The sequence below is a fragment of the Electrophorus electricus genome, chromosome 20 (assembly GCF_041902795.1).
Source record: "Electrophorus electricus isolate QZ-2024a chromosome 20, ASM4190279v1, whole genome shotgun sequence".
Classification (NCBI taxonomy): Eukaryota; Metazoa; Chordata; class Actinopteri; order Gymnotiformes; family Gymnotidae; genus Electrophorus; species Electrophorus electricus.
The window spans coordinates 8,674,564-8,692,758 of record NC_137516.1 but is presented as its reverse complement, the minus strand read 5'-3'; the positions used below and the strand labels follow the sequence as shown (position 1 = coordinate 8,692,758).

General features: G+C 39.3%; 1 protein-coding gene across 2 annotated transcripts; it reads left to right on the top strand.

Moving 5' to 3' along the window:
* Nucleotides 1-317: 317 nt before the first annotated feature.
* map3k12 (mitogen-activated protein kinase kinase kinase 12) lies at nucleotides 318-17,708 on the top strand. 2 transcript variants are annotated; one of them, XM_027009814.3, is made up of 14 exons: nucleotides 322-583; nucleotides 1,953-2,461; nucleotides 2,696-2,879; nucleotides 3,896-4,087; nucleotides 4,689-4,847; nucleotides 5,077-5,235; nucleotides 5,774-5,882; nucleotides 6,096-6,205; nucleotides 7,095-7,211; nucleotides 7,553-7,672; nucleotides 7,863-8,541; nucleotides 8,641-8,708; nucleotides 9,576-9,861; nucleotides 10,880-17,708. In XM_027009814.3, exons 2-14 carry the CDS (start codon nucleotides 2,038-2,040, stop codon nucleotides 10,994-10,996), a joined length of 2,724 nt encoding a protein of 907 aa, XP_026865615.1. In that variant the 5' UTR covers nucleotides 322-583; nucleotides 1,953-2,037; the 3' UTR covers nucleotides 10,997-17,708. The 2 variants fall into 2 exon arrangements, with proteins under 2 accessions (XP_081559226.1, XP_026865615.1); XM_081703100.1 differs by lacking the exon at nucleotides 9,576-9,861 and having other exon boundaries at nucleotides 318-583.
* The last annotated feature ends 487 nt before the right edge of the window (nucleotides 17,709-18,195 follow it).

The window sequence follows — 18,195 nt, the reverse complement described above, 5'->3', positions numbered from 1 at the left end:
ATTACATTAAATCAAATCTAATACTTCTGTTCCATGTTCAGGTTTGTCCTTGGTATTTATGTGATTATTAGAGCTTCATAAACAAAACGCAGCTCTGGTGAAGAAACCTTAATGACGAAACATGTTTATTGCAAATAGCCGTGTAACGTTAATTTAAAGAGAGTGTGGAGCGGTGTGGTTGTTATCTGGTCTATTTATAGTGACAACCACTTTGGCATTCACAGGTAGAGCGCCAGTGCCATTTCAACGCTGCTCGGAGTCAGCACCATTTTAGCTCGAGCAACATTCGCGCCCCCTTGCGGGAGTTACGCTGCCGCGTGACGTCAGTTCAGCACCGGGCAGGAGACAGCTCCTTCCCCCTCTCGCTCCGCGCGGACCGAGTCCCCCCAGTTTATCGATAAGGCAATTTGCCCGATGGGACGCGCTCTGAATCGGGTGAACTCACGCGGACTCCCAAGAAAAAAAAGGGGAAAGACGACAAGAGAGGATATACAGAGAAATAACACCGCAGCCGGAATTGGAGAAAAAAATCGGATCCCACCCCTCACTTGACAACGCGACAACACCAAGCTCGTGAGATACGGTAATGTTTTATCATCTATACGCGAAACTTACAATCGAGCACCGCGGCTTGTCAGTGGCCCGGTTTTAATCAGTGGTGTGGCGCAATGTAGCAGTGTAGCATAAATTCCGAACGTCAGCAGAATCAACGTGATTGTTTAAAATGTGCGAGAAAATATACGAGGCGAGTGTGTATATATGTGAGTGTGTGTGTGAGAGAGATAGAGTGTGCGTGCGTGTATCCTCTCATATAGACATTGCGGCACTTTGCGTTTGCTGTGGAACGCATGGGTGAATGATTTTACATTGGCCATTGATGCTTGTTGGTTATGTTTTTTCAGTGTCATCGTCTTCCTGTTTTACGCAAATGCGTACACGTAAAACGCCGTACCGTCTTTTTTTTCTATTATTTCATTTTTCGCGGGGACATGGGAGTCCAGCTATGGTGCAATATCATAGAGCGCCGTTGTTAGTTCGCTGCGGGTAATATTTCAATGTGAAAATACATACATCATCATGTGATATGTACGCGCGTGAAAATACGAGTAGTAATGTTTATTCTCATCCACCCTACAAGTCCACGTTCAACGGATAAGAAAGAATCATTCACACGTACTGCACTTGGGTTAGTTATGCAATTTAATCGTATTGTGCGGAAACTGAAATGACGTACGCACGACTGATACGTAGGTTCGCTTGTTTGGACCACCTTACGGAAATAGCGTAGTACTGAGAAGACGGAATGATACGCTTACTGTACAGAACGCTGTATCGCCTGATGGTATCTTCTGTATGTTATAATTGAACCTGTACACACGTTATAACCATAAATAGTGAGATACCTATCTATCTAATTGTTGGTTCTATTATCATAGCTGACATTATTGCATGCTATCATATGCATCACTATTGCTCAGAGTTACTCTAAATAATAATAAACACTGCCATACTATCATCTGTCACTACAAATTTTTGATTGTAACATTACTGCTATTATCAGGCCACAGCCACAAAATGTTAGTATCTAACTCAGTGATGCCCAAATGGTTTTGTGCTCACCAGATTCTCACACACCTGAGTCATACCATTGGATAACTGTCCAGCCCTCTGTGAGCTGACTCTCGTGTGTAAAAGCAGAGGAAATATTAAACTGTGCAATACAAGGGGTCTCTGTCCTTGAAGTTGGGAAACATAGATGTGTAAATGCCACTGCTGCTAAAGTAGTGCTAAGTGCTTCAACATTATACTTTATTGAGCCTAACATCTGTTGGTCAGTTGTTTTAAGGTTGCTATTCCAGGTGACTTTTTTATATTACTTTCCACTATTACCAATTACATCTTCTTGTTCCTTTCTCTGATCACCCCATCCACTGTTTCATATCTCTCCTTAGGTGTTTTGAAAGACAGCATTTCAGCCGGTTTGTGTAAACCTTAACGGCCACTGATCTTGGGGGATTTCGATGAGTGTGGCCGCCCATGGCTTGCGTCCATGAGCAGTGTGCCCCCTCCCCCACCCTTTCAGGATTCAGCACCCCGATATCTGAGACCCCGTACCGCCGGCCAGATTCTGACGTACCTGCCTGCACTCCTGATACTGAACTCACCCCCACACAATGTGTTCTCCGCAACGTACTGTCAATCGATCCTGTCGGGGATGGGAGCACCACTCACACACGAGGAAACAGCCCCACTCCTAGTGATGAGCCTGCCCAATTCTCCAATAGTGTGCTGAAGCTGCAGGAGGGTGGAGCAGAGGGAGGAGCTGTCCGCAGCCAATCGGAAAGCTTTAGGCTTCAGGCAGGAGGAGGAGGTTTTCTAGAGGGACTGTTTGGCTGCTTAAAGCCAGTCTGGACCATGATTGGCAAAGCCTATTCTACAGAAAACAAACAGAGCCAGGAGGGTGAGTAGTGGTGAAAGAAAAAGTCAGAACTTACTTGGCTAACACTCCACCAGACCTTGCATACAGAACTGTAAATTACAACCAATTTAAGGCATAGTTTCCAGTTGCAGTTTTTTGAAGAAGGTTATTGGACAGTTGAAAAAAAAAATTTTTTGTAGGTCTGCAATCTAAGACAAAACTGGTGGAGTCATTTTGATAAAATTAACAAATCAATATCTAAATTGGCTCCCATAGAATCCTGGGAAGTGCCGTTTGAGGAGATATCAGAGCTCCAGTGGGTGGGGAGTGGGGCACAGGGAGCCGTGTTCCTAGGCAAGTTCCACGGTGAAGAGGTGGCCGTGAAGAAAGTGAGAGACATAAAGGAAACAGAGATTAAGCACCTTCGTAAACTCAAGCACCCAAACATCATCACATTCAAGTGAGTAACTACACATGGACCTTTGGTGAATTAAAATGCATTGGTGCTTGGTCATTAATGAGTGGTCATTAAACTTTTTTTTTTCTTATAATGTCTTTCTTAGGACACATCAATATTACAAAATTCTGTTCCAAGAGAGATTTTAAAATATCTCTGTTTTTAAGAGTTTCATTTAAGTACAAAACATATCACACTCTATGAATTAAGAAGCAAGATTGAAAATGTATGCTGTCCCTAATTGAAGCTATAAAACACTAGTAAAGCATACAAAATAAATAAGCAGTATAATGACTGATAGTTTACAAAGTTTACACTATCACCATCTATTCAGCAGCATGTTACATCTGCCGGTTATGTTAACTAACCTGTTATGTTTCTTGTATGTGCCAATTTTTGTTATCTTCTGCATACTTGGTTATGTACCATGTTGTAGATACTTGCACATAATTTTGAGTTGTACACATTGAGAAACATAGAATTGGTTGTGTTTTTGTTTTTAGCTGAAGGGAATATTTGACTCACATCACAAAATTCACATCACTAATATATTTTTTGCATAGTGTTCTCTTAACAAATGGATTTTTGCAAGTATAGAGTCGTTTCACAGGCCTGAAGTACCTCAGACCTATACATCTGTTTTAACATACCATTTTGCCTGCTTTAGCACACACATTGCCACCTAGATTTTCAAATTAGGTCAAAGCAGCAGGTAGAATAATTTGGTAACAATGAATCATAGCATGACTTTAACTTTGTAAACCTGAATTATTAGACTTCTGCATAATTCAGCAAATGAAATATTCATATAATATCACAAGATTTCACCCATACAATCAATGTTTGCAATGTTCTTTGTTAATAAATTCAAAATAGGTCATTGTGTAGCTATGGTACTTTTTCACAGCTTATAATGGGAAGCCATGTGACTTTTTTTAATTCATAGATTCTTTTTTTTTTTCTGGTTAATTTTCTGAGAATTTCATTTAATTGTCTACATCTGTGTGTTCCTTTTGTAGGGGGGTGTGCACACAAGCTCCATGCTATTGCATTATTATGGAGTACTGTGCACAAGGGCAGCTGTATGAAGTTTTGAGAGCAGGGCGTAAGATCACGCCCTCGCTACTTGTTGACTGGGCCATGGGTATTGCAGGTGGCATGAACTACCTCCACCTGCACAAGATCATTCACCGAGACCTCAAATCACCCAAGTGAGTGCCACTTTCACACATATACAATTCCAGACACAGCCACACAAATTCCATTATAACAGCACTGGCAATTCCACAAGACGTCAGTGCAAAGTCACTGCATGCAGACAAAATCCATGTCTGTTGCATTTAAGATATAAGCAAATTACCTGTCTGCTGCAGTAAGTATACATTTTATGTTCAAATTTTTATAGCACCACCATGTATCAGTGTTCCTCCCCATACCAAGTCCATTTTGATAAATGTTCATTATTTATTTTTCTGCAAATTGAAATGTGGTTAAAAATACAGATAGGAATATGCCATCAGTTTGCCTAAGGAAGAAGCAGAATATCACAGTAACATGGTTACTCTTGCAGACAAGTTACAGACAAAGGTGACACATAAATACCTACCAACCTAACCTGAAGGTTCACATTTGGAGAAGGCACAAACTTCACACACTCCAATTCACTGCAGACCTACCTTGTTTAGGTAACTTAAAATGAGTGTGTTTAAGCCTGGTTGAAATTAATGAAATTAGTGTGTTAAGCCTGTCTTTTACAAATAACAACAGGGTTAAGGTTAATTGCTAAACATTTTACATTTTCTCTATCACAAGCATGCTGATCACCCATGATGACCTGGTGAAGATCTCAGATTTTGGCACGTCGAAGGAGTTACGGGATAAGAGCACCAAAATGTCATTCGCTGGCACTGTAGCCTGGATGGCCCCCGAGGTCATACGGAATGAGCCTGTTTCAGAGAAAGTGGACATCTGGTGCGAATTTATGTGAGAGTATCAGTGAATGAGTGTGAGTGAAATAATTACGGCAGTGGAAAAAATGTGAATGGTTCTGTGAGTGAATGAGTGAGATTAAGTTTATTTAGTCATTAAGTTATTTAGTTATTTAGCAGACACATGGACACTCCTCTGTCCATGTGTCTGCTGACAAGCTGCATCTCACCACTACCACCAACACCCCCCACCCCCCGGTGTCTCCTTGCAGGTCATTTGGAGTGGTTCTCTGGGAGATGCTCACAGGTGAGATCCCCTACAAAGATGTGGACTCGTCGGCCATTATTTGGGGTGTGGGTAACAACAGTCTGCAGCTGCCCCTCCCCGAAAGTTGCCCTGATGGCTTCAAGATTCTTCTCAAACAATGCTGGTGAGCATGATCAGTCAAAATAAAAGGCACTGTGCGGGAAGGCTGAGGGAAGCTGTGGCTTGTAATATCCATATTTACACACCTATAGACACCTCTGTGTAGTTGTGGTTCTTACAGTAAAATGGACTTTTAATGAGCAAGCCACTCTGGTCAGGTTTGAGGTTGTACTCTAATGGCTACATAAATTACATTGATACTCCTTATCAAAATGAAAACAGCCTGAAAATTAAGAATGCTGAGAGAAAGACAGAAAGGGGGAAATTTCCTATCTGGTGTAAGGCAGAATCAAACACAAGGACAGATCTACAGTAATTTCAGAGATCATTTGAATAAGTTCTGTAGTTCTGTAAATGTGATGATAAATATGATACCACATGGCTTATTTATATCAAGGTATGTGAATGCCTTGATTTACAAGAGTTATTTATTAATTGCAGTTAAAAATCAGTCAATAATGTAGGTGTAGATCAAATCTTAAAGCGATGTTTGTGTGATGTGTGTGCGATGTGTGTGCGATGTGTGTGCGATGTGTGTGTAGGAACTGTAAGCCCAGAAATAGGCCTTCATTCAGACAGATTCTGCTGCACCTGGACATCGCCTCAGCCGATGTACTATCCACCCCACAGGAGACCTACTTCAAATCACAGGTAGTACACACACATACATACACCACACACACACACACACACACACACACAAGTGGGTGTTTCAGATTCCCAGTGCAGCATTTTGTATTATTGGGTCAGACATGTTGTGATAGGACCAACTGACCCAAATGCGGCATCTCTTCTGTGTGTCCCGTGTCTGATTTGTGTGTCTGTTATGTGTCTGCTGTGTTTCGCATGGTTTGTTGGGAATAGGCTGAGTGGCGTGAGGAGGTAAAGCAGCACTTTGAGAAGATCAAATCTGAAGGAACATGTCTGCACCGACTGGACGAGGAGCTTATTAACCGTCGACGTGAAGAACTCAGGTCAGCACCATAGCAACAAGAAACAACCAAGATATTTCATTAAAAGTCTTCCATTTTAAAATCATTGCCAAAAGCAAAAGAATTGTTAACTGTGTAACTGTATTTTTTTACACTGACTTTAATTTTATGGGAATGAGGAGTCCCGGAACTGGAATACGTCAACACTGTTCACCTGAATACACCCATTTTCTTACACACCCACAAGGTTTTATTTGACAGACGAGCTAATTCAGGTTCAAGATAAATAAGAAAACACACACACAAGGTTGTTTCAGATTCCCAGCACAAAACTTAGAATTCAGCTGCATTATCAGAAATATAGTTGTAGCAGTTAAGTTGCTCTTGGTAAGGAGCAGCGTTGAGGTCTTCTCCACATAGCATAAACAAATAAGTATGTAGAAGCCTGACAATACCGAATTTTGTTTCTTTGAGTTACATAGACCTCGACTTAGTCTGCTCTCATACAAATGATCTTATAGAAAAGTTAAAAATGAAGCAAGTTGGAAAACAGTAATCCCTTAGTGATTAGGCTGTTACTTACCCTACTACCAAAGCATGTTTAAAATCATTACCTTTAACCGATCCCAATGATTCTGGAGCCAATTAAAATGGCGGGAACATTTTGTAACTTGTAGAGGGCTTCAGAGAGGGAAAAAAAGTCTAAACTGTATTGTACAGATCATGCAAAGAAACTGAGTGATGCAACATCAGTAGGTTGTCTTAGGAAATAGGCAGCCTTATGAAAAGTATTGTAATTTGTGCAGAAATGTATGGCAATATGGAGTGTGAGCAGTTAGATCATGTTTTTTGGCCCAGTCCAATGTCCTATGTCTCCATAAGCTGCATTGCAAGCAGAAATGATGTCGTCATTATTACTTGCATCACACAGGCATGCTCTGGATATCAGAGAACATTATGAGAGGAAGCTGGAAAGAGCCAACAATCTTTACATGGAGCTGAACGCTGTCATGCTACAACTAGAACTCAAAGAGAAAGAACTACTCAGGTAAAACACATTGAAACATGCACACAAAACAACAACAAAAAACTCCATAAATATCATCACCTAAATAAATTCAAATGCCTTAGTTAAATTCATCTGAACCCCAAGAATGTCTATAAAAAGAATTTTCAGGAGTACTACAGAAATAATTCACAGTAAAAACCTGTGTAGGCTCACTCAGCATTTTTGTTATCTTTCTGGCTCATGGTTTGGGCTGCATTATGAGTTTCAGCTGAGAAAAGTTCAACTGAGAAGGGATCATAAATGTCCTGAATAAAACAACAGCAATCTAGATCCTTTGCCAAATGGCACAAGCTACAGAGATACCACTACTGTCTTTGCAGGAGGGAACAGTGTCTGGATAAGAAATATCCTGGCCTGTTCAAACATCATCCCTCAAACACAGTGGACAAACTCATTAAAAAAAGGAACGTACCCCAAAAGCTGCCTTCTCATGGCAAGAGGTAAGTGCCTTCTGTTTTTAGCGCTGCTCATAAAGGGTGTCCTTTGGCACTTAGCTAAGACATGTTTTATAGTCTTTTAACCATTGGTTTTTAGGATTTGATGTGGTGAGCACACTGCTGTTTCTTCTGTAATGTGTACCCAGCTACAGGCACCCAACCAATTATTCTTTTTTTCTCTCTCTATAACCAGACCTGACCTCCTAAGGTCAGAGGTCATTCTCCCTAAAATGGACCCTGGTGTGCTGCAGGTGACCGTCCCTTCTTGTCCTAACCGGAATTCCACCTCACCGAGCCGTGCCCGCAGGGTTAAGACTCGCCATCGCAGGGGTGGCCGAGGCAGCAGTGGTGACCTCTCTGGACCCAAACACTCCACTGGAGCCTCTAGTAGAGAGAGAGAGACACCTACATCTGGCTCTGCAGTCCCTAGTGGGACTCCTACCCCTGACCCAGGAGCAGGTGCTGCTTCAAGGGGAGGCCAGCTGGACACCCCCCCTCTAAAACTCTCCTCCTCCAGTCCAGATCTGCTCTGCTCCACCCATGGTGCTGAGGCTGGTGCCAGTGGTGGCACTAGCAATCTAAACACATGTGAGGGGCTTGGAGGTGGAGCCATAGGCACCTCTGAACCCGGGGCAGGAGTAGATGAGACTCCACCACGAAGCGATACAGCTAGTGAGGATGCGGCCTCGCTTCCTTTCTCTAGCAGCCCTGATTCGCCCTGCTGTGGGAGGGGTGTTGCTGTGGGGAGGGGACACACTCTGGGTGAGGAGAGAGAGGAAGGAGGCGGGGCAGTGCGATTACCAAGGGGAGCTAGTGGCAGTCATCTAACGCCATCAGCTATACTATACAGAGCAGCTATTACACGCAAACAGGTACACTCATTACGCATATACTATATATCTATCAGTTACTGAGTGCTGTTCACCTCAAATATAATGGCATGTCATTTTATGTGTGTTTATGTCTCTCAGCGCCGGGGTGTGTCTTCAGAGGAAGAGGAGGGAGAGGTAGACAGTGAAGTGGAATTACCAAGGAGACGGTAAGACTTCCTTTATAGTATGTCTATAGTTAACCTAGTAAGTAAAGTTGAAGTTATTGCTAAATTCCTTAGATGCTCAGCTCCATCCCTTCCCTTCAATCCCATGCCTTCCATCCAATCCTTTCTCTAAAGCCGCTCTCCATTTCCTGTAGAAAAGTTTGGTGGAAACATTGGAGAAATATTTAGATACATATTACAGAGCCCAGGACAGTCACTTAGACCTTATTCTAGCTTTAAGTTGGCTCGATAATGTCTGTTAAATAAATCTGAAAAATACAAAAGTCTAAAGATTGGTGTCTCTGTTTTGAGTAGACTGATTGATATTAGTGGTTTGGAGCAGTATGATGGATAAATGTCTAGAGGAGCAATGCAAAGTAATAAGGCAAGTATTTTTGAGAAATGTCTTTTCTGAGGAGTCATCGAGGATTTGGGTTTGCTGATGCCAATGTGGTGTTGTTGTTTGTTTGGGTTTTTTTTGTAAGATCAAATGTGAATCATGTAAGGGCAGTACAGGTAAAGCCAGGAAAGAGGAAATACGTTTGTAATGGCTTATCAAAATAAGTGCCTCAGAGAACAAGGTCAAAGTTAAGAGTGTCAAGATTTTCAGAAAGAAATAAGTTATTTATGGCTTGTAAGAATTCCAGTGTTGGGTGGTGAATAGAGTGAATATTCAGTGAATACAGTGGGGATTCAGTGAATCCCCAAACCCCTCCCATTCATAATGTCATCTGATAATAGAACAGTCAATTTTTGTTGCTTTTTATTTAGTGAAAGCATGTAATCCAGCTACCATTTTCAGATAAGCATGCAAATATCAGGACTTTTATTTTATAAATTGCTTACTGATTTGACCACCTTAATCTACAGACGGCCCACCAGTATAACCAAGTGCCAGTCAGTGTCCACCTTCAGCTCAGAGAACCTGTCAGTCTCAGATGGGGAAGAGGGCCATACCACCGACCACTCTCACAGTGGTACGCCAGACGTGGTCAGCACTAATACTGATGAGCGACTTGATGATCGCAGCGATGACCTTATCTCACAGGGGTCTGAGATCCCTGCTGACATGACAGACCCTGCCATGTCTGAGAAAGAAGCTGCCACACTTGAACAGGAGAGGGCAAACTTTGACCTGGAACAAAATATATTGGAGGTAAAACACTAGGTGAAGTGTGAATCGTCCTGCAAGTTCCCAAGATGAAGTTCTCATTGTAATTCTGAACATTGTCCAGTATCTCATAATTTGACATTAAGTCTTAGAAAGACCTATATTGAAAGTAGTTTAGCAGATATCTCATAAGTTACATTTTACATTTATCAAGACTACCTAAATATCCTACTTTCATACATTTCAATGCAAAAATAATATTTACCCCTACAAAGACTTCAGGAGGTCTACGAAGAATATGTAATAGGTCCTGTTTAGTTGAAAACAGAAAATGGTTGTACAGCTGACCTTGTTACAATGTCAATACCAGTGCTTTTATTGCTTAAGAGTGAACTAAATACAATGCTACAATATAATTAAAAAAACTGGATTTACCTTATGCAGTTAAATTATTTGTGGTAGAATGGGATTTTGGCTCATGTATTATGATATTCTTTGCTTTCTTGTGTTCTTGTGATTTAAAAAATATTTTATTAATGCTTTTTTGTTTGTTTTGTACTGTATTTTGGTGGGAGTGTAAACAGAACATAAGACATAACGCCATAAATAGGGCTTTGGGTGGACTCATTCATGTGTAGCTGGCACCTGCATCGACATTACATAGTGTCGCTGTTAGCTACTATCAACTAATTGTTACTGGATTATCTTATCATTTGACCTAATGCCATCACAAAGTCAATCAATCAATGAATCATTAATGTGTATAGGCTAGCTTTTAGAACATAACAACAAACAATTGTTTTTATATTCATAGAATGTTGTAGTGAAATTAGTAAGTCAAGCTTCGTGAAAACAGAGTCCTAGTTAGCTCCTAACATGCCATCTATAGTTAGCTACCCCATTCTCTCTTCTTTTTTTCCCTTAGCCTCTACATCAATTGTTGTTGAAAAAAAAATGTTACTGTTAATGGTAAATTGCTGCTAAACATTGAACATGAAAACAACACCCATTTGTGCAAGTGACTGTAATGCAGATCGAAGCCCTGTCTCTCTGTCTCTCTCAGACTCGAGCATTGTGTGAGGATTCAGATTGTGACAGCGCTGAGCTCGACCAATCAGGAAGCGGAGAACCAAGTCGCCCCCCGAGTGCAGGAGGCTGGGGTCAGGGTCCTCAGAACTAACACTTAACACACATGCACACACACACACACACACACACACACACACACACACACACACACACACACACACACACACACACACACACACACACACACACAGCCCTGTGCATTTGTAGATATTGTATATACATTCACCAAAACACATACAGGATGCCAGCACACTTCCTTATTTGTAGTGTCACTGAAACACATATATGTGTGCACTCACACACACACACACACACACACACACACACACACTACCCATAAAGTACCCTACCTTTTGGCCTGTAATACAAACTGGTGATGTAGTGTATCAAAAAGCAACTATTAGCCACTTTAAGAACAACACACCTTCAGTACCTAGTTAAGATGTCATTAAAATTCCAAAGACCAGGGCCCCATGCTTCGTACATGGCTCTCATATTAACTAGGCATAAATAAGTTCATTGGTTTCTCAAAGCAAGTTGAAGGTTGCATGTGTTCCGACCTGCTCTAGCACAGAGTAAGTCAAAGAAACTCAGGATCTGCATTCATAAAACTCACCAGAACTTGACTAAAAGTAAGAGTACATATTTTGTGCTCATCCATGTCTTATAACAAAAACACAACATGTTTTATGAAAGGTGCTAAACAATCCAGTCGTGGCTTCATAACAATTCCTTCTGTCAGCTTCCATCAACAGTACTGCGGACACAACATAATTATGATTGTACCACCTAAACTGAAATAACAAAATTTAAAACTTTGTTTTAATCATTAAAATGTAATGGTGATCTAAATGAAATTATTTGTCACTGTAATGGTGATCTAAACAAAATAATTTGTACTGTAGAAGTAAGAGAAATTCTACTGTGAAAGGCCAAAACCAAAGGAAAGGCACAGAGAAAGAGGAAAGATACTCAGCAACTAGGAATGGCTAAGAAATAAACATTAGTGCAAAATGAAATTGGGATGCTGTGGAGTATTTTGTGCCCAGAAGACACTTTAAAAAGGCATCCAGCCAGGAGCTGTCTCAGCAGTAGTAGTGGGTATCAGTAGTGGATTATCGTTGCTTTAACAAAACACATGTCTGTCTAGTCCGATAGGCTAGTTGATAGCTGCATTGTGCATTGTGTCTTTCATAAATTCATAAATCTCTAGTTTTATTTTGTCAGGATGATTCAGTTATTGTTTTGTATTGTTCTTTTTTCACTAACACTAATGATGTTTACTCATGCATTGGTCATCTTACACATTTTTACTTATGCATTGGTCCTCTGTTTTCCCTTGTGTAAGTACGGTGTAATAGAGTAATAGAGCAATACTTAGTATATTCCTTTGCAATTAGTGATATAATTACACTGCAACAGTCATGCTTTCATGCAAAATCAACATTTAACATAATTGATAATTTCATGAAAACACTTATATAACAGGACAACAGCACATACATACAACTAGCCCATGTTGTATGCCCCAGACAGTGATTGCCATTGACTGGAAGGCCATGAATCAGCTTCTTGCTTGTTGGACATAAAGTCTGGTTGGTCACTGGGCATAGACTGTGATGAGTACTAGCTGGCTGGCCAAGAATGAGCCTCTAGTTTGTTGGCTGTGAAGGCAACAGGCTTGCGAGGATCACTAGCTTATTGCGTCAACATCCCAGCTGTCATGAGTTCTATAACGATACTAGGATTCAGTTCAGTTTCATTGTGAAATGGAAGAGAGGCAATGCATGCACCATGCACAAAAGGCAATAATTGTTGCATCATCACATCTCTGTTGTTTGATACATTGAAAAAATATGCCATAGTGTTTTTTCTCCGGGTGATATAATTATGTGTGAAAAATTGCTGCTGAGATGCTCCTTATTGTATGCAGTCAGAGGGGTGTGATGAAGGCCACAAGAAGCTATATTCAGATAGAGTTACTGCTGGTAAATTACTCAAAAAAATGTTTGGAAAATAAAATGCACAGAGCAGAATAGTCCGAGAGACTACCCACCTCAAACTCAGCTGTTTGTATCATAAGAATAATAATGTTACAAGAAAAGCATAAGAAAAACTTTGTACTTTAAAGCAGTTATTTGAGTGAATCACTTATACACTGAGAAAAATAAGATATAATGGCATATGTTCTTTCAATTAAATTCAAACAGATTTCAGATGACATTAAAAAAAAATCCAGCCACGGAGCACAGAAATAAGTTACTGAATGATAAAACTATAAATGAGGCATTTTTGGTTGCCACAGAACTGCATATGGCTTTAGTGTAACATGATGCGGTGGCTACTGAAGTTGTATAGTTAGATTTAGCACTGTATTTGTAGGATGAGGTGGGAGCCAGTCATAATACACAAATCTGAAATTTGCCTATATATTCAAGATGATTTCTGACTCTTTGGATTGTGAAAATGAAATTTAACTCTGAAAAAGAATATCAAGAATTAAAAGAATTATATTTTTGATAATTCTGACATCACATGAAGCACTTAAGGTGTAGGGGTCAGGATTTCCGTGCTGTTAAAAGCATTAAGAGGTCATAGCAGAAAGTTATTTGTAATTAATACATATTCATATATGTCACCGTGGCTCAAGCAGCTTTCTACTTTTGATCTCATTTGACATGCATTCCTGCCCTCTAGGCCTTAAAGACCTTAAAGGGTGTGGAATAAAGGATTCTGACAGACTGAGACAGAATGCTTAAATTGGGTTAACAATTTCAGTGAACTTGCTTTGGTGAAATCAGGCAAACATTACTTAAAAACTCCTGTTATATGGAGGACAATAGAACTTCAAGAGCTTGGCTTATATGGACTGTCTATGAAGAATGGGGCCCAGGGAAATGCCACGGAAAAAAAATACAAAGATTTAGAACTCTTCCACAGAGTATTTTCTTTCATTTAATTTTACATAATCATCACTCTTTAGAGTAGAAATAAAAATAACATCAGAAAATTTGGCATATAAGGGTTTGATTTATCTATGGCAAGAATGCATCTGCCCACCCTTACAAATTCAGAATGCTGAAAAATTGCAAAATGGAATGCAACAGTGCAAGCATGACTAGGTCTGTGTTTCAACAAAATAAACTGACATTTTACCTTGGTCATTTTAGAACATTAAACAAATAATGTAGAAGCAACAATGAATTACTATTCTAATATACTTCATCTTCCTCTTGCCTCCTGACTATCTTTAGATTTCTTTGTTTCATTAATAGGGACATGCAATATGTACATTACAAATATTCTGAAAACAACACTTTTATTTTCTGTACTTTCTGTAAAAAACAAAACAAAACAACAAAACAAAAAACAAACTAATTTTTTGATGTATGAGAATTTTAACTTGAAAATTTTGAGTTTGAGAGGTGTAAAGAACAAAATGCATGAAGTATGTTTGTATGCATTTTAATTTTGGATTCATTGTTTTTATAAATCTAAAAAAAGAAAACAAATGTTTGCACTTTTTTTTCACCTTGAATGTGTGTGATATTTTTGTGTTGCTTGTAGGCACTTTATGATAGGATGTTTATGTCCACTAACTTATCACCTTCTCATGACACTGAACTTCTTGTGTTCAGTATAAGATGGGTTTGGTTCAGGAATGGGGATGTAGGGCACCGAAGGCCAGAAATGTGTGTAGCTTTTTAGAGTGTTCTTTGACTATGTCTAGAATCAAAACATCATAAGGGGTCTGTCATGGCATGCTTTTTCCTTCTGAAATGAATTGTGTGAGGATAACATCCACATAGAGAAGTCACTAATCCATCACCTGGAGGCCTACCTTCCTGCAGAGTTTAGTTCCAAGCCAAATCTGACACACCAGGTCCAGCTAAACAAGGTGTTTCAAGATGCAGTCAGATTCACAGATTAGGGGTGGGAATGTTTCGGGGTGGGAATAAACTGTTGTAGAAAGTAGTCGGAGGTTGGGGGGTTGGGGAGGGGGAGTGGGAGAGCATTCCATAGAAGGTGACTCCCACGTTAATTTTTTTGTTTAATATTAGCTGTAACAATCTGGATTTGATGATACTTGTTATCTTGGTTCAAGTCAAAACATGGCGGGATTGCATTTCTCTGAACATCACAGCAACTGCTGTCAAACGAAGATGAACGGGCTCTCTTTTACAGTATATTGGATGTCTATACAATATGTGCTATATAAGCACGTATAACTCAGTTATATAATTTACATATTTACATACAGGCTACTTTAAATGAACCATATTTCTGTGATGAAATCTCTCCCACTATATGAGTGTTAAAATTTTGAAATTTGACCACTTGATTTGACCCTGGATAACAACTCTGTGTTAGTCTAATAAGCAAATTGCCTAGTATAGATAATAACTAGTCACTTGATAGTCTATTTATTTAAGAGGATGCAAAACCTCAGTCTAAAAAGGGCAATCAACCTGTTTGTCATTTCACAAGCTTGTGTCCTCACAGTAATTGTGTTAAAAAGGCACAGATTGACCAATGTATGTGTATAGCAGAGTTATTTAAGTGGCATTATGGATGTAAACACAGATATATTATTAAATCAATATGGTGCAGTTTTCTGAGCATTGGTTATACCTAGTCCTAAACTTGCTAAAAAGCTTTTTACTTAGTAATTTACTCAATGACTAGGATTCATCTTTGCCCAGAAAACTAGACTATTGTATATTGTAGAATTATCCAATAGGAGGCATTATGGGATTATCCATTTTCGCAACATTCCAGCATCATTTTGCAGTCTTGTACAACTGAACGATGAACTGACCAAGGGTGAAAGCTTGTATTGATGACTCACTTCATGTATGCTAGCTGTACTGAGCACTGAACATTATACTGTGGGCATTGTTTAGATATATGGTGCTGGGGGGTGGGGAGGTCAACATTCTGGCTTTGACTTCTGGGTAACACAAGTATCTAAGGGACAGTTTTGCAGGTGCTTATTTCTACAGCTCAAACTTTTGTTAGCTCCAGGACTGCCACTGGCCATACATGACTTGGAGTCCATGAAAAGACAATTGGCCAAGCTGTGGCAGGGTTCCTCGTTCTCTTTTGATATTTAACCAGTATCATAGCCACTTAAGGGCAGCTGGCCAGACTTTGACAATACTTAATGAGTGTCATTTCAAAGTAATGCAATAGTTGGCTTCAGAGGTTTTGAAGGAAGACAATGTCAACCACCTAAGTTGGCAGTACTGTGTGAGACTCGCTCAGTAATGCTGTGAGAAAAAGGGGGTCAAAAATTCTTGATTCAAAACAAATCCTAAATTGCCTCTCCTACTGACATGATTGCAGCTTTAAATCAATTATCATATCTGTGCCAATTACATAAAATGTCATGCTGGTTGCACGACTCCAAAAATGTAGACTCCAAAATGCAACGCTAAATTTGTAAAATTAGTTTTGTATCCTTAACCTATTTTCTGACCCTTTTTAGTTTTCTAAGTGTGACTGTACAAGCCTTCGCCCATGGCCTTAGTCTCTCTAAAGAAACAATCCTACAGGATACATTCTGGCATACAGAGGGTTTGTGCATTTATCTAATTGACTGTAAAGGCAAAAGAGAAAAAATCTAGGAAAAAAAAATCACTTTGACCCATAGTTCAAGGTCCCTTTCAGTAATATATATATATATTTTTATGCCTATACGGCACAGAATTATTCAATGTCAAAGTCAGAAAAGTCAGGGATGAGATCATTGAGGGAGTCAGTAAATAGAGCAAGTGGACTGAAAGCAGGCTCCCTCCTCCTTTTGGCTCTGTGGAATGCAGAGTGCAATGCTGTCAGAATTTCTTCCTTTTCTGATTAGATGTTAAGCACACTCTAAGAATGCAGTCATTAATAAAATGACTGTCAATCAATGAAAGTGAAAAACGTTTAGCAAAAAAAAAAAATGAAGCAATATGTTCTGTGTACATTTTAACCCTCTGGTTTCCTTTAAAAAAGATGATACAGTCCTAGAGGGATGTCAGGAAAAAAACACATTCTCCAGCCTGTCTATATATATGGCCTTTGCAACTGAAGGAAACTAGATTTACTTGCTTTCAGTTAGAGCTAGTGCTAAACAAGAAGTACAACCTCTACGTAGAGACAAAATACAATCCTCTAGAAAACAAAACCCCCTGAGACACTGGCTAAGCTGCCCTTGAGTGGTATGGGAACAGCATGACATCTTTAGATTCTATCATTTTATGTTTTTAGTGCTGCTTAGCATTAATGTACAGAGTCTAACAGAGGACACAACATTATTAACATTTATTATAATGAGACAGGCATTTTCTTCTGTGCACATTAGATTATGTGGTGGATGGGGTAAGGGGGGGACTAATAACATCACTCTTATTATATTTCACCTCCACCATCATTAAGAGTTGTTGTACTCTGATATTCTAATATCAGAGTACCATTTTGAGTACAGATATATTGTATTTATGTGCAAATGGGGATTGTCAAGTTAAATGTCCTGTGATATTAGCTCAATCATCCAGAATAATGAATGTTTAAGTTGTTACTCCAGAAATACAAAATAACATGGGTGTGGTAGGGAACAATTACTTTTTCTTTTTGTGTTTTAGCAATAGGAGATAAAATGTCCTCTGACAGACTCTGTATAATTGTAACTAATATACAAAATATATTTAAATAAATTATAATGATGAGCAAAAATAAAATCTGTACTAGACCTCACTATGTTCTGTTTTCTGCCTATGTTGACAGTATGAGCTTAATACAGATTTGGTACTGACAGAAAATCACGTGCTCTTGTGTTCCTTGTGTCTTATATGTGTTAACAGAATAACATGTTCATGTTTTTAATGTCCAAAACAATACTGAGTCATAGTCTCTCCACTATTTTTATATAATTCTCTGGTTGTTTTCAAAAATATTGTTACAGTGCTTTTGACTATACTTAAGCAGATAAGATGAAAGAGGAAAAACTACAGGTGAAGAAAAGTACTGAATCACTCATGCAATCAAATTATCATCACAATATTGGGCTTCAGTGAAAAAAACAATAAGAACAAATTATCACATTTCTGTCTTCAATGCTCCATCACTGGAGCTTCAGTGAGCTACAGACATTGATATTGTAGTTTGTTTTTGTTTTGTTTTTTTGGGTCAGTCATGCAGTGCTACCTTTAACCATATCATAACGGAATAGTGTTCACTCATGTATGTTTGTCACAAGTTAACATTTTGCAGCCTTATTTGCTTTATTGCAATTTACAGTTGATTAAA

What these genes read in the sequence shown, in the direction of transcription:
- map3k12 (XM_027009814.3), top strand. Translation starts at nt 2,038, where the DNA reads ATGGCTTGCGTCCATGAGCAGTGTGCCCCCTCCCCCACCCTTTCAGGA. An exon ending in AAACAAACAGAGCCAGGAGG is followed by an intron (nt 2,462 to 2,695) that starts GTGAGTAGTGGT and finishes TGGCTCCCATAG; the next exon opens with AATCCTGGGAAGTGCCGTTT. An exon ending in CGAGACCTCAAATCACCCAA is followed by an intron (nt 4,088 to 4,688) that starts GTGAGTGCCACT and finishes CTCTATCACAAG; the next exon opens with CATGCTGATCACCCATGATG.